General features: G+C 37.8%; 1 protein-coding gene across 1 annotated transcript in view; it reads right to left on the reverse strand.

Annotated features, from left to right (window-relative positions):
* The window catches only part of PPEF1 (protein phosphatase with EF-hand domain 1), a 155,147-nt gene that overhangs the window by 71,260 nt on the left and 67,144 nt on the right, over positions 1–16,743 (reverse strand). The window contains exon 6 of the mRNA XM_013006490.3: positions 14,263–14,323. Within this exon, the coding sequence (XP_012861944.2) occupies positions 14,263–14,323 (61 nt within the window). The remainder of the gene's footprint in view (positions 1–14,262; positions 14,324–16,743) is intronic.

Consider the following 16,743-nt stretch of genomic DNA (forward strand, 5'->3'; position numbering starts at 1 on the left):
GCAATGAATGTACAAATGCGCTTTACACAATTGATGTATGTATGGATTGTGATAAGAGTTGTATGAGCCCCTAATAAAATGATTTTAAAAAAAGAACATCAAGCTAATGCAAACACAACTATGAGAAATGGTGGGTTCTGAGACCAGGAGGTGCATTCACATAGATTGCCATCATCCCTTGCTGTATTGACATTTTACCAAAGCACTGATTGCATAGTTAGTGGGGAGGAGAAGGAAAAGTACAAGGAAAACTGGTCCATGAAGATTTTTGGATTCTCTGAAGCTCCGATTCAAAAAGTCTTGCCCACTCTTACATCTCAGGTTTCTACAAATTGAGCTGAAAACATAGCAATGGGTTGCATTTGGCTCAAATGCCTGCTGATATTTGCAGGATCTACAGAAAATCAAACTGCAACAGCCATTCAACTTTCCCTGTTAAACACCTCAGAGGTTTTAACTTAGCTGTAATTGATTTCCCTATTCACATAAAAACAAAATTTCTGACATGATTTTCTTTTTTTGTGGTAACAAAGCAGATAAAGTCTAATGATAAATCACAGGTAAATATATAGATATACTCAAAGGGTCTCTCTCTCACAGAGGCATTTCCACAGAATGTCTTGCCTGCATTGCTCATTTGAGGGGGCAGAGGCCCTGAGTCTTCCTTGCTGGCTTGTCTAAGAAACAGAGGGACCCCAAACAGAAAGCTGGCCAATTCAGGTGGAGAAATAGGAAAGGAGATGTAGTAGATTAATGTCAAGGATGACCCCAGTTCTTTATCCCGGCCTCTAGCCAGGCTCTTTTTAAAGTGAGTTTGAAGTGACCTTCATCAAGTGTTTCTTTTCTCTCCCCACGAATCTGAGCAGGGCTTGTAATTTGTGTTGGCCCAAAGAATGTGGTGGGAGTAACATGTACCAGTTCGAAGACTAGGCCTCACGAAGCCTTGCATACTTTCATGCACTATTGTCTTGGAACTGTGATGTCCAGGCTAGCCTACTGAGAGCCAGACACCATGTGCAGCAGAACCAAGTGACCCTACCCAAGACCATCGTAGATCACCAGACAGCAGGACATCCAGGCAAGCCTGCCAAATTGAGCAGATATGTTCAGATAATCTATAGACTTGTGATTTATTATTATATGCAGGAGCCTTGGTAGCACTGTGGTTACAAGCACTAGGCTGATAAAGAGGTGGTAGTATGCTTCTATAAAGATTGACAACCTTGGAAACCATGTGGGGTAGTTCTACTCTATCCTATAGGGTCACTATGAGTTACAATCATCTCAACAACGGTCGGTTTAGCTTTTGGTTTATTAATATATGCCACTGAGGTGTTGTAGTTGTATAATACACAGTTTTATTGTGGTAAGGGAAATTGGACACAGGGAATGATGGACATACTTTTTAACTCCTTATCACCGAATTGCTAGCAAAGACTAATCAAAGTTCTCTGCAAACAGTTTCTGTCTTTTTTTTTTTTTAATAGAGTGGGTGTGTGTGGAAGCTATGATATTAGTAAATATGAACAGAACACATTATTTTGTGATCTAGTTATCAGAGATTGCCATTAAGAACTAGAAAACAAAATCTCTAAAGTAGGCCATGATATTTGGTTGTTTTAAAATGTTTTCTAACTTGTATACCCCCAAATTTGGGGGGAGGTAGTTGAAGATGTTTGGTTGATAGGAAGTTTAATTTAGTTCAATTTAGGTGTAATAATGCCTGCTTTCCATGTTGTCCAGCAGTGGTCATTTTTCTCATTTGGATTTGGTTGGAAATTTAAGAATAGCTCAGTCCCATTTATGTTTGACAACTAGAAATGCAGAGTATCTTCATAAATCTAATTACAGATTTCAATCTTTATGTTCTCCATTCCATCTCCCTGGGCTACTCTTTTTCTTTCCTTGGATAATTTCATCTTATCCTTTAAAATTCAGCAATCCCTGCCCAAGTTGAACCCCAAACTACATCTTTATCCTGGCGTCGCAATGATATGGATAATGAAGAAAGTAGGCACTTATTGAATGCTTACTATGTGCCAGGCACTGTTATATGATATTTGTTGTTGTGGAGTTGGTTCAGACTCATAGTGATTCTGTATATAAAAGAACAAAATGCTGCCTCATCCTGAACCACCCTCATAATCATTGCTATTTTTGAGTCCATTGTTGCAGCCATTCTTTTAATCCATCTATGCTCTTTACATGTTTATATATATATATATATAAACATATATATGTAATGCTCAAGCTATTATATGAAGCAAACATTATTATCTTCTTTCTACAAATGAGCAACATGGGACACAGCATGCAAGTGATAGATATAGACCTCAATCCTAGAAAAGCTGCCTCCAGGGTTCCAATCTTTAATTACTATATAAAAACATGTAACTGTCATATAACACCTTATATGACGGTTACATATAATACCATTATTATAGGAGAATATGTAGCTGTCATATAAAGTATTACTTATATACTTTTAGGTAATTTCTTGAGTGATCCCAACTATGTGAAGTATAAACATAAAATGAAATTTATTTCCCCAGCTATTGCCTTCACTGATGACATTCCCTTTTCTCCTGGCCAGTTGAAACATCAAACCTGTCTCCTCACTTCCAGTTATGAAAAATCAGGCTGGTTATTTAAGAATGAAATAAAATATTGGCTGTTTTTCTTTAAACCAGAAGCTCATACTTCTATTGGCTTGATAAAATAATCCTTGATATATGACATATTTAAATTAGGATGAACTGTACCTTTTTTGGGGGGTGGGGTGGTACATCTTATCTTTAGTATTATGCACTACAAACAATGTTGCAGCAGGTCATTTGCTGATGTTATTCTCAGATGTTCATTTGCAGCTGATCAAGTTTTATGAATTACTGTCCAAAACATTGTCATAAAAATTGTTTTCTAAGTGGGTGAAGGGAGACCTCGGACAGTGTAAGATATGACAAAATAATACTTTATAAATTATCAAGGGTTCAGGAGGGAGGGGGGAGCGGGTAGGGAGGGGGAAAAATGAGGAGATGATGCCAGGGGCTTACGTGGAGAGCAAATGTTTTGAGAACAATGAGGGTAACGAATGTACAGATGTGCTTAACATAACTGATGTATGTATGGATTGTGATAAGAGTTGTATGAGCCCCCAATAAAATGATTAAAAAAATGTTTTCTAAACTAAAGGCTTCGGTTGTTTGAAAATATGGATTCTAATGTTGATCCCTTCGCTAAAGTCAATAGGCAGATTTGAGGAGCAGTGAGATGGTACCATGAAATATATGAAGAATAAAAGAAAAAAACCACATGGAAAGCTCTCAGTAATTAAAAAAATAAAAAATCCACCCTTATTCCCAGAGATAATCTAGAGAAATTAGAGCTTTCCATAAGTGGAGTTATTACTGAAAGTGGCAATTTGCCAACATCATCCAACTCTTTTCCTTGGTCATATTAAATTTTAATGATTTGTGTATTTTTATGTATGTATATATGTGTTAAAATATATCTGTAAATTTATATGTAATATTTCCAACCATCAAAGATAAATATCGGATTTTTTAAGATACTGATAAATAAAAAACAATAATAATGAATACTCAAAAGTTAGAGCTGACTTACAGCAGACATCAGGGACGATCTCTATTCAAAAAAGCACCATTTCCCTACTTGAATTATTAGTCACAACTTACTCAATATGAAATACCAGTCAACATCAAGTTATAATCCTTTAACTGGCTTTGCCACATAAAAAAAGAATAACAGAGAGCCTCTTCCGGTACATAATGCATGTCATGTATAAAAACAATAAAAAGTTTTAACATTCTATTGCATGTACTGCTCTTGTGGAGTATAATTATGATAACTAATAATAACAGTTTAGTGAATACAAACAACATGTAAAGCTTTGTGCAACATGAAATTAAAATTTATCCTTACCTATTTGACTTACCATTCTGTCAGCATGAATCTAAACTAATTAAATATAATACAATCTTGAATTAAACCAAATGATAGCTTTTTGCAAGTTGTTCTAAAGAAAATACCTTTAAAAATACCCCTACACAGTCTTTTCTTTTACCCAGTATGGCCATAAAATCTGGACACGGAAAATTTTTAAGCCCTTAAGTAAAACACACACACACACACACACACACACACACACACACAATTTCTGCCTCTACCACCCACATATCACTTTGAAAACAAGCTTCAGCTATTGCTTGAAAAAGAACAGCAACAATGGAGCTATATATATAATTATTTCATCTCTCACTTATGAATCTGGATCAAAACCATTGGTGTCCTCCCTATATTATACTCAATAGATGCCAAAAATGAAATTTAATAAAATCCAACTGTTTTTTAGGATACTCACTTAATATAATAAAATATTTAAATCAACAATAGGGTGTGTGTGTTTTTTTCATGAAATCCGAAAGAAAGCACGATGTTCACTTTCATTGTTTCACTTTAATATTGTTCTTACATTTCTGGCCAATGCAATAAGATGTGGAACTAAAATAAGAACAGTAACTACTGATAAGCCACTGTATGCAAGTCGATTCTAACAAAAATGACCCTATATAGGGTTTCAGAGACTATACATCTTTTCCTCCCTTGGAGCAGCTGGTGGGTTTGAACCGCTGACCAGGTACCCACAGCGCTATAGGGCTCTTTAACTATTAGATAGAAAGATATAAAAATGAAGTTGCTTGTGGCTAATGCAATTGAATACCTATACTCAAAAAAATATTCAAACCTCCCTGAATTAATAACCAAATTAAATAAAATACAGAACTTAATCATATCGGATTTGGATCCCAGCCTTATCACTAATGAGATGACACCTTTGGTATGTTATCCTTCAAGTGTCAGCCTCCTTATCTGCCAAATGTGATGCTAAAACCCATATCCCATTGATCTGCAATAAACACTAAATGAAGCAACGTATTTAAAGCACTTAAAAGCATGGCACATGCTAACATTTAATAAATATCAACAGTAATGCTATCAGCCATAATACTAATTTTATTAATATTATTTTTCAATAAAACCACAATATGATCCCTACATAGCACAAATGATTTGTGCTTGACTTCTAACCTAAAGATTGAATGCTCAAACCTATCCAGCAGAAGAAAAGCAGGGCAATATGCTTTCATCAAAATTGACCCCCAAACCCTCTACTCTAATTACATGAGTTGGAATCTACTTGAGAACAACTAATAACAACGAAGTACAAGGGTAAGTCAAAGACTATGTCCTACATCCTACTTTGATGAGTAGTGAGTATGGTCTTCAACTCATGAGTAGCCATTTAAGGTATAACTATTAGTCTCTCCCTGCCAGGAGGAAAGAAGAGTGATGGAAATTGAAGATGCCATGGAAACAATTAGTTCAATGGACTAATGGGCCAATTGAACGGCAGTCCCCACAACCTTGAGACCTGGTGCCTGCAACTACTGCTACTTGCTCTGAAAGGGATCACATTAGACGTTCCTAGATAGAGTGGGAGAAAAATATAGAACAAAACTCAAAATCATAAACAATGTCAGGCTTATTGGTCAGATTAAAAACCGGTAGAACTCCTGAAACAGTTGCCCTTAGTCACCCTTCAAGTCTGGAACCCAATTCACTCCTGTGGCTCAATTTTCAGCCAAACAATCAAGAAAGAAGAAAAATGGAAACCAGAAACACAGGGAGGAAGTAGGATGCATGATATTATTACATTGAAGATATTGCAATGAATGAGATGAGACAAAATGTATGAGTTGTTGAATGTAAAAATGATGGTCTACCCTGTAAGCCTTCACTCAATTCATAATTAAAAGTAAAAGAAAGAAAAGTATTGGTACTGGGGTTCCAGTTCATACATGCAAGAATTTATTCCAAACAAAATACATTTAAATATGCCGCTGCAAAAAGGGTATGGCTGCAAACTGTCAGTACTACACTTTTCTTCGTATCGTAAAGGTGCCTTCCAAAAAGCATCCAATCAAAACACTGGCCTTCAAGGTGGGTGTCTGCTCATCCAATTCAAGTCAAGATCAGTTTAGGAAGTTCTAGAGACTGACTTTTGGGATGTCAAAGGGGTAATCTTGATTGAGTTTCTCGAAGGACACAAGATGGTCACTGGAGCTTATTAGGAAGAAGTATTAAGAAAACTGAAAACTGCACTGGCGAGGGGAAAAAGCTAAGAAAGCTGTGCCGAGGAATAGCTTGGAAATACACTTAATCATTTTTTTAAGGTAGTAAGGACTGTTCTAGGTTAATTTCATTGGAAAACTTTACTCCATCCCTGATATTATCCATTCAAACGTTTTTTGTTCTCAAAACTCAAAGAATATCAAAAAGGAATGTGATTTGCGGATACTAAAACTGCTGTTTGGGTGTTGTGCAAATTGAAGAGCACAGTATTCTTCGAGGCAGGGTTAGAGAGAGGGAAACACCGCCTTCAGAAGTGTAAAGACCTTGATGGAGGAGATGTTGAGAAACAGTAGCTTCACATATTGATATTTTTATTTAATAAAGGTTTTTATAATTGGTAGCTGAACTTTTTGACTGTGAGTGGGAACTGACTAGAGGGAACCCTACCAACAACAACCTTTTGAATTACCTCGTTAGCACAGCACAGAATAGACATAATTTTTTTAAATGTGATAAATATTAGTAACATTCAGTGGGATGATCCCCCTGCTGCTGAGTAGATTCTGACTCACAACGTCTCCACAGGAAAGAGCACAGGGTTTCCAAGTCTGTAAATCTCTTTAGAAGCAGACTGCCGCTACTGTCTCCCTTACAATGGTTGGTTCGTTTAAACCACCAACCTTCAGATTAGCAGCTGAGCCATTAACCACTGCATCACCAGGGCTTCCATTTGGAAAAATAATTAATTTACTATAGCAACAAGAAGATGTACTACATGTTCTACAGTTGATGAAATCTTAAACACCTGATTCAGTACACTGGTTTCCATGATCTGGGAAGCAAAATAAGAATAGTCAAAAGAGCGCAATCTCTAATCACTCCCCAGCCCCTCCACTCTTTAAACCTACCTATGCCACTTTGGTAGGGGCTCTGGTGGCATAGTGGTTATGTGCTGGGTTGCTAACTGCAAGGTCAGTAGGTCTAATACACGGCAACTCTGCAGGATAAAATGAGGTTTTCTGTTTGGTAAAGATTTACGGCCCTGGAAACCCACAATGTCACTGGGGGCTTCTACTCTATCCTATACGATCGCTATGAGTAGGAATGAACTTGATGACAGTCAGTTCCGTTTTTGGATATGGCACTTTGGTGGCACTGTCAGGTAAGTGTTGGACTGCTAATCGGCCACTCTTTGGGAGTAAGATTTACAGCCTCAGAAACCATATACAGAGTCACTAGAAGTTGGAATCAACTCGATGGCCTTGGAATTTTGATATAGCAGCTTTGGTTTCAACCTGTGCGTGGAGGCCGAAGTGGAATATATGTGGAATCTAAAGAATTAAAACCACTAATCTGGCACTGATACCTGGGAGTGTTAAATGACCTTTGAGCCTCAAAGAAACCACCCATCACACATCACAGCACTTCAATGAAAACACACCTAGTGAGGGTTGCCTGGAATCCTTCCACCAAAGAACAAGCTTCCCTAACTATCACAAAGCAACCTAAAGTAATAATCTAGAGATCTTTTTCTGTCACCTTACAATAACAGAACCTATGTGATTTTAGGGCTCTATAAGAAAGAGGTTTATGAGAGAATGGACAGCCCAGAAATATACTCTATTATATATTTTATGAGACTGACGCACTGCCTACTGCACTAAGGAGACAGATATATTTTAAATAAATATATTATGAAGGAGGTACTAAAAATCAGGAGGGAAAAAATACACTATCAAATATATTCTGGTGTAGGAAAAGTTGGCTAACTCCTTAGAACTTTTCTTTGTAGCTCTGATTTGTAAATAATTTTCACCCTTTTTGCATGAATATTTTCTTTTCTCATTTAATATACAACATTCAAAGTTGATAAAGTGTTAAAAAATTTAAGTAAAAAAAAACCCATTTCTGAAAATCTAGAAACACAGGCATGGAGATATACCTTTTAAATATTTTAGGGCTTTCTTAGTTTAAAACCAATGGGAAAGAGTTGGTTTTTAAAAAAAAGATGTTTAGACATAATAAGAAAGCTGTTTTAAATAATTAATGGATAAAATTTCCCAAGCTTGATGAATAACATAAACTTGGAAATCCAAGAAGCTCAGCAAACTCTTCAAAAACAAACAAAAATTCACTGTCACTGAGTTGGTTCCAACTCATACTGACCCTATAGGGCAGAGTAGAATGGCTCCTTTGAGTCTGTGAGACTGTAACTCTTTATGAGTAGAAAGTTCCTTCCTTATGCTGCAGAGCACTTGGTGGTTTCAAACTGCTGCTCCTGGGGTTAGGAGCCCAACTCATAACCACTACACCACCAGAGCTCTGTTCAGCAAACCCTAAGCAGGCTACATAAAAATAAAACCTCCCCTAGGCACTATGGAGACAAATGCTTTTCCAAAATTACTTGGATTATGTGGTTTCTTCCCTACTTCCTTCAGGTGGTTCTATTATTCATTTGTAATACACTTAGTTTCACTTTCCATAGTTTGAATTTCATTTTGAGATTGCACACACATATTTTCCAGTTTTAATCATTTAGTTATTTTTATTGTGTATGTAAAATGTTATCAGGATTCCAGAGTCAGACAATACACAAAAGAGATTCATAAAGAAGTGCCATACTTCCTGTTGCCTCATTACTTCGACCTAGTTCCCCTTCCCCCAGTTTTTCTGCCCTCGCTGTACCTATTCTCCGTAGGAAAACAATGTGCTTAGTGTCTGGCTTATCTTTCTTGTATTATTTCTTGTACAAATGAGTAGGAATATGCATATTTTTCATAGCAAGTAAAGATTTCTTAAACAGAATACAGAAAACACCATAAACTAGGAAGAACATCTGTACATCCAAAGATACCATCTAAAGATGGGGTTGTGGGGAGGGAGGAGCCAAAGAGTGTGAGAAGATATTTGCAACATACCTATATAACAAAGATATTTATTGAGAATGCTACAAATGCTACAAAGATATTTATTGAGTATTCCTACAAATTCATGAGAAATAGGCAGATGACCCAATAGAAAAATGGATAAAGGCCTGCTCAGCAATTCAACAAATGGATATCCATGCCAATAAACATGAAAAGGTGAGCTACTTCACTGCTTATCTCTCTGCCATGCAGTTGATGCTGATTTATAGCAACCTTATAAGACAAGGTAGAGCTGAACTTGTGAGTTTCTGAGACTGTAAACTCTTTATGGAGTAGAAAGCCCTGTCTTTCTCCAACAGAGAGGCTGGTGGTTTCAAACTATGGACTTTGCAGTTAACAGCCTAACCTGTAACCACTATACCACCAGGGCTCCTCCCCATTGTTTATCTGTGGAATGTAAATTAAATTAAAAATATGATACCATTACATACCTGCCAGAATGACTAAAATGAAAAAGACTGGCAAGTCCAAGTGTTGTTGAAGATATGGAACAGCTAAAACTTTCATACACTGGTGGGAGTGTAAATTGGCACAACAATTTTGTAGAGCTCAGTATCCAATAAAACTGAATATGTATATCTGATACGCCGGAAATTCCATTCCTGAGTTTTGGGACATGTTTACAATAACAGCCTCCAATGAATCATGCCTCTTTGGGTCCAGATCCCTTCCCAATGTAATGCTGGCACCTTTCCCATCAAGAAATGGATTTTTAACCCTTTTGAATCTGCAGCTAGCCTTGTGCTTTGCTTTGACCAATGGAATATACAACCTCAGTGACTTAAAGAGTTTTTGCAGTTTCTGCCTTCGGCATCTTGGGACCCAGCTGCTGTGTAAAGACACCCTGCTGCACAGACAGGCTACATGAACAGAACTTAGGAGTCCAAGTTGAGACAACATCATTGTTTCAGAAATGTGAGTAAAGACCATTTGGGATCAGTTCAATTGACTCCACATAGGGCAGAAAAAAGCCATCCTGACCAGTCCTGTTCAAATTTCTGACACACAGAATAACAAGCAAGAAAACAGCTCTTGTCTTAACTCACCAAATTCGGTTAACTATGCAGTAATAGATAACTGAGAAATCAGTACACAGCAAAAGAAATGGGTACATGTGTTCATCAGAAAGAACAAGTACAAGAATGTACATAGCAGCACGATTTAAATTGCTCAACTGGAAACAACCCAAATGTCCATTAACAATAGAATGGATAAATGATGGTATCTTTTTAAAATTGGAATACTAATCAGCAACAAGAATGGCCAAATTCTGACAACATGGATGACTCTGACAATTATAAAGTTGAGCCAAAGAAACCAGACTCGAAAGGGCTATATAGCATATGCTTCCAATTATACAAAGAAGTTCAAACACAAGTAAAATAAGCCTAAGTTGTGTTGTGTTGTTATTGTTGTCGGGTGCCAATGAGTCTATTTCAACTCACAGTGACTACAGGTGACAGAGTAAGATTTCCATAAAATATTTTTCTTTAAGATTTTCTAGGTTGAAATCTTTATGGAAAGGAAATCTGGTGGCACTGCTGAGTAATTGTTGGACTTCTAACCTCAAGGTCAGAGGTTCAAACTCACTAACCACTCCATTCGAGAAAGAGAGGCTATTTGCTTCCATAAAGATTTAAAGCCCCAGAAACCCTATACAGGATCACTATGAGTCAGAATAACATCGATGGCAGTGGGTTTTCATCTTCATGGAAGCAGATTACCAGGTCTCTATCCTTCAGAGAAGCTGTTGTTGATAGATGCCATCATGTCAGCTCTGATCCATAGTGACCCTATGCACCACAAAATGAAACACTACACGGTCATGCCCCATCCTCACAATTGTTCCTAGGCCTGACACTGATGCAGCTACTGTATCAATCCATTTTTTTAAGGGCCTTCCTCATTTTTGTTGCCACTCCATTTTACCAAACATGATCTTCTCCAGCGACTGGTCTCTCCTGACAACATGTCCAAAGTATGTAAGAAGTCTTGCCATCCTTGCCTCTAAGGAGTACTCTAGTCTTACTTTTTCTAATACAGATTGGTTTGTCATTTTAGCCATCCATGGTACTTTCAATATTCATTTCCAGCACCACAATTCAAATGCATCGATTATTCTACAGTCTTCTTTATTCAATGTCCAACTTTCACATGCATATGATGCAATAGAGAACACTATGGCTTGAGTCCTTAGTGTTGAACATCTTAGTCCTCAGAATAACATCCTTGTTCTTCAATACTCTAAAGAGGTCTTGTGCATCAGATTTCCTAATGCAATACATCTTTTGATCTCTTGACTACTGCTTCCTTGAGAATTGATTATAGATCCAAGTAAGATAAAATCCTTGACAATTTCAACCTTTTCTCCATTTATCATGATGTTACCTATGATCCAGTTGTGAGGATTTGGGTCGTCCTTACATTGAGTTGTAATCCATACTGAAGGCTATAATTCTTGATCTTCATCAGCAAGTGCTTCAAGTCCTCCTTACTTTCAGCAAGGAAGGTTGTGTCATCTGCATATGTCAGGTTGTTATTAAGCCTTCCTCCAATCCTTATGTCAAACTCTTCTTCATATAATCCAGCTGCTCTGATGATTTGCTCAGCATATAGATTGAACAAGTATGGTGAGAGGATACAACACCGACGTACACCTTTCCTGATTTAAAACCATGCAGCATTCCCTTGTTATGTTCTCGCAACTGCCTCTTCGTGCATGTACAAGTTCTGAATGCGCACAATTGAGTGTTCTGGAATTCCCATTCGTCTCAAGGTTACCAAGAGTTTATTATGGTCCATGCAGTCAAATGTCTTTGCATAGTCAATGAAACACAGGTAAACATCTTTCTAGTATTCTCTGCTTTCAGCCAAGATCCATTTGACATCAGCAATGATATCCCTTGTTCCGCATCCTTTTTTGAATCTGGCCTGAACCTCTGGCAGTTCCCTGTCAAAATATTACTGCAATGATTGTTGGATGATCTAAAGCAAACTTTTGTGTGTGATATCATTCTTTAGTTTGAGCATTCTGTTTGGTCACCTTTCTTTGGAATGGGAACAAATATGGATCTCATCCAGTCAGTTGGCCAAGTTGTTGTCTTCCAAATTTCAGAGCAGTTGGGTGGGTTCATACACTCACCTTTCAGAAGTCAGAGAATTAGATAGGCGAGTGGAGAGGCGCTGGGTAGTGACTAGAAGGGGAAAGGAAAGGGCTTCTGTGGCTAGGATATGACATTTCATCCTTGTTCCCTGGGGACATCACATGACTGTGTTTACTTGGGGAAAATTTGTTGAGCCATACACTTACAACTTGTGTACTTTTCTGTAATGTATGTCATACTCCAAGAAACAGTTTAAATAAAAAGATAAAACCACAATCCCCTTCTTTGGTAAACATCTTTTAAAAAATACTGTTAAGTCATCTGTAGGAATTTTCTATATGTATATTATTTAAAATCTAGAGTCTGAGTAAATAGCTCTGGGCTAGAACCCAGCCATCTGTAGCTATGACACTCCGTAAGTGATTCTGATGCACAGTCTAGATGGAAATATTAGGTCATTAGCAGAAAGAGTGCTGTTTCATTTCATCATTATTATATTTCCACCAAAAATATTCTTGCCAAAAAAATCATGAAGCACAAACAACTATTTTTTCAAATTGCAATTATCTAAAAGAGAGAAAATGGCAATGTACCCACTTCCACCCACTCCCCACGCCTCAGGTTTGGCTATTCCACCATTCAGAAAGCTTCTACAGATCATTAAAAGCTATAATTAGTTTCATGCAAATGCACTTAGCTCAAATCATGCCATTAACACACCATTTTTTCACCACACTGAAGGGCATTTATCATATTATTTAAAATATACTCATTGCAATCCATATTTTTATTAGAGCAAATCAATGGTTGGCTCAAATGAAAGTGAAATACATTTTTAAGTCTAACATCTATCTTGGAGATAACAACAAACAGATCTTCATTTGCTGTAAAAATGTAATTATTTGTGATTAATTAGAATTTAAACCCATTTGTGAACCACATCTATGTTGTCTAACTTGGATTCAGAATGCAGGAGAGAGAGGGAGGGAGGGAGAGAAGAAGGATGGGATGGAGGGAGAGACAGAAAAACAGAAAAAAAAGAGAAAGAGAGAAGGAGGAGGGGGAGGGAGGGAGACAGCCGGGTGATAATGGCCCCAACTGTGTTAAGTGTAACATTCTCCCCATCCCAACCCACCCCCCAATATGCTACATGAAATAGTTGAGAAGTTTTGAGCACAAATGTTTTGTGGATGAGGAATATGATCTTTACTAAGCTACTGTTGTACATTAATACTCTATGGTTTGGAGAAGGTATTCAATAAATGACCGCTAATGCTGGTTTTTTGAAAAGTGCAAATTTAAAAAAATCATTTATTGGGGGTTCTTACAGTTCTTATAACAAGCCATAAATCAATTGTATCAATCACGCTTGTGCACGTTTGGCACGTAGTTGCCATCATCCTTTTCAATGCAGTTTCTTTCTATTTGAGCCCCTGGTATCAGCTCCTCTTTCTTCCCTCCCTTCCTCACCCTCCCAGCCTTGTGAATGCTTGATAAATTATAATTATTATTTCCATATCTTACACTGTCTGCTGTTTCCATTCACCTTGGTTTCTGTTGTTCATCCCCCTGGGTGTGGGGGGCATACTTAAATCACTGCGATCTGATTGGCCCCTTTTTTCTCCCCCTTCTCCCTACCCTCTTGGCATCACTACTTCCATTATTGTTCCTGAGGGGTTTATCTGCCCTGGATTCTGTGTGTAGAGAGTTCATATCTGTACCAATGTACATGCTTTGTAAGGTACATGATTTGTAAGGTAGAACTGGGGTCATGATAGTGGGGCAGGGGTGGGGGAGCATTAAAGAATTAGGAGAATGTTGTGTGTTTCATCAGTGCTATATTGCACCCTGGCTGGCTCATAAATGAAAAGTGAGAACTTTATGCTGCCAGTTTCATCCGCATCATTCAGAAAAGGGAAAGGCTAGTTGCACTGACCTCACCAGTTGTTCAGTGTCACATGGGGAAGCTAGGTGGGTCTTTTCCATTTCCTCGGGTTCTTTAGACTTTTCATCACTTGATGAGGACAGCTTAATGTATAATGACTTTTTTTTCCAAAAGATTGAACATTCCTACTTACCACGTTCTTTCTCATTTGCTTTTGCATAATTTTCCAACATGAAGGTAAAAAAGCTGGATAGCTGAACAAAATACAAATACAGTAATCAGTTAGTGTCCACCTACCAATTACTGTGGCAAATGCTGAGTGATCCCTCCTAGTTCCCTTCACCCACCCACCCCCACCACCAATCTTGGACCAGTTGCTGCTAGTGCTAATGGCTCCCCTCTCCTCTCCTCCAGAGAACTGTTCTTGGAAGTTGGAGACACCCCACCCAGAGTTGTATGGGACATTTGTATCCCCTCCAGGTGACTTCCCATAGCAATGCCTGACAAGGGCAAAGCTGTAACAGCCTAGCTATTCCCCTGCTGCCACTCTATTATCACTCTCAGTGGACTTAGGCTGAAGTCACTCTTCTCCAGAGACCACATTTTTGCCTAACTTCCTGTCCTGCCCTGTCTTGCTTTCTGCATGCCCTTATAGGTTTCCCCTGAGAACTCTCAGACTGTCTCAGACTTCTAGAAAAGTTCTTACAGCAGTGGCTACATTTTGTTCTCTTCTTTTTGAGTTAAGAGATACTCTCTTTTTTAAAATTGTAAATAAGGTGGGAGTTTACATTTGCATCATCCATTTTATATTCAAGAGCTTAAGCTAGTAAACAAATCTCCAATAGTTTACCCTTCATTCACTCCTTGATTTCTCGCCTGTTGCTTTTCCTTTCCTTCCTTGCTCTCCCTGCCTCTAGCCTCAAAAGTCTGTTCCCTTTGATATGAAAGTCTTTTTCTTGTGCGTTTTTAAAAATACTTATTTTCCTTATAACAGTGGTCTCATACAATGGTCTACGGTTCCATTATTGCTTTTCAATGATGCTTACTATTCCATTGTGTATTTGTACCAGACTTTCTTTATGTAGTCTTCTACTGATGGGCATTTAGATTGTTTCCGTTTTCTTGCTATTGTGAACAGGACTCCAAAGAACATGAATGTGCTTGTGCCTGTTCATGTTATGACTCTTACTTCTTTAGGCTATATACACAGGAGATGGATTGCTGGATCCTATGGAATCTCTTTGCTAGTTTTATTGAAATATAATTCACATATCTTATAATAGTTCAATCACCTTTAAAAGATTTTTGCAATTAAAAAATTAATTTAAATGCAATTTAAAACAATCTAAAATGATTCACAACAAGCATTTTAGAACATTTTCTTCTTTCTTGTACTCATTGTTGTTGACTCATTTCCCCCCAACCTCCCCTTAGGAACCTCTATTTCCTAAGCAATTATTAATCCAGTAACTGTCTCTATAGATTCACCTATGCTGTATATTTGATATACAGAAAAGTGTAACAAAACAAAAACAAGAAACAAACAAAAAACTCAACAACAATGAAAAAATTAAAAAGAGAAAAAAAGTTCAATGGAAAGATGACATATAACATATTAAAAACCGGAACAACTTTGAAATGGGCCCAAGGGAGATCAAATGAAAAAGTGTTACATTTTAACTTAACTGCCTCTGCCGTAATTGATTTTTATAATGCTTTCTGTCTGAGAGCAAGGCTATTCCATGCCTGTACAATGGTCAGAGGGGATCCATCAAGATCTTAATTCATGTGGGGACTCTGCCAATGGATTGTGGGCTTTCACTCTCATCCATAACCTTCTGGGAACCAGATAGATGTTCAGAAGATCCTATGGGATTTCTATTCCCAGTTGTTTAAGGTGGCTCCGTATCACTTTCCATCATTGTTGTACATATTTATAGTTCCACCAACAGTGTATGAGGGTTCCAATCTCTCCTCAGCTGCTCCGGCCATTATTATTTTCTGTTTTCTTTTTGTTATTGTTGTTGTTTAACTTGGCAGCCAATGTAGGTGTAAGGTGGTATCTTCTTGTTTTGATTCACATCTCTCAAGTGGCCAGTGATCATGAGCATTTTAAAAGGCTTAAGATATATATGACTTGAAGAGAAACCAGAGTATCGATCATGAGCATTTAAAAAAATACTCTTAAGTGTTGAATATTTGAAAAATAAAGGAAGGAGGAATGTCAAGGGGAAGCCCACGTGCATTCCTCTGACCATCATCTAGGTGCTGCCTCTGTGATCCAATGATCTGTAAAGCCCTGCATTTCTACTACACACCTAACTTCTTGAAGCCTTACCTCCCAGAAGAATGCATACTGAGGGACTTTCTCCATCTGTATGTTTTCTTTAATTGTTGTAAGGTTTGTCAATTAACCATCAATAGACCCCAGACACTATATCTAACTCAGAAGCAACAAAGCCCACATGGAACAACATATCAGCCTGTGTGATCACAAGGTGTCAAACGGATCACTGAAGACAAATGGGTCCATAAGCAAATGTAGCAAAGAAAGCTGATGGTGCCCGGCCATCAAAAAGTATAGCATCTTTGGTCTTAAAGGCTTGAAGGTAATCAAGCGGCCATCAAGCTCAGAAGCAACAAAGCCCACATGGAAGAAGCACACCAGCCTATG

The sequence above is a fragment of the Echinops telfairi genome, unplaced genomic scaffold (genome assembly GCF_000313985.2).
Source record: "Echinops telfairi isolate 266 unplaced genomic scaffold, ASM31398v2 ScPeMD7_53;HRSCAF=182, whole genome shotgun sequence".
Lineage (NCBI taxonomy): Eukaryota > Metazoa > Chordata > Mammalia > Afrosoricida > Tenrecidae > Echinops > Echinops telfairi.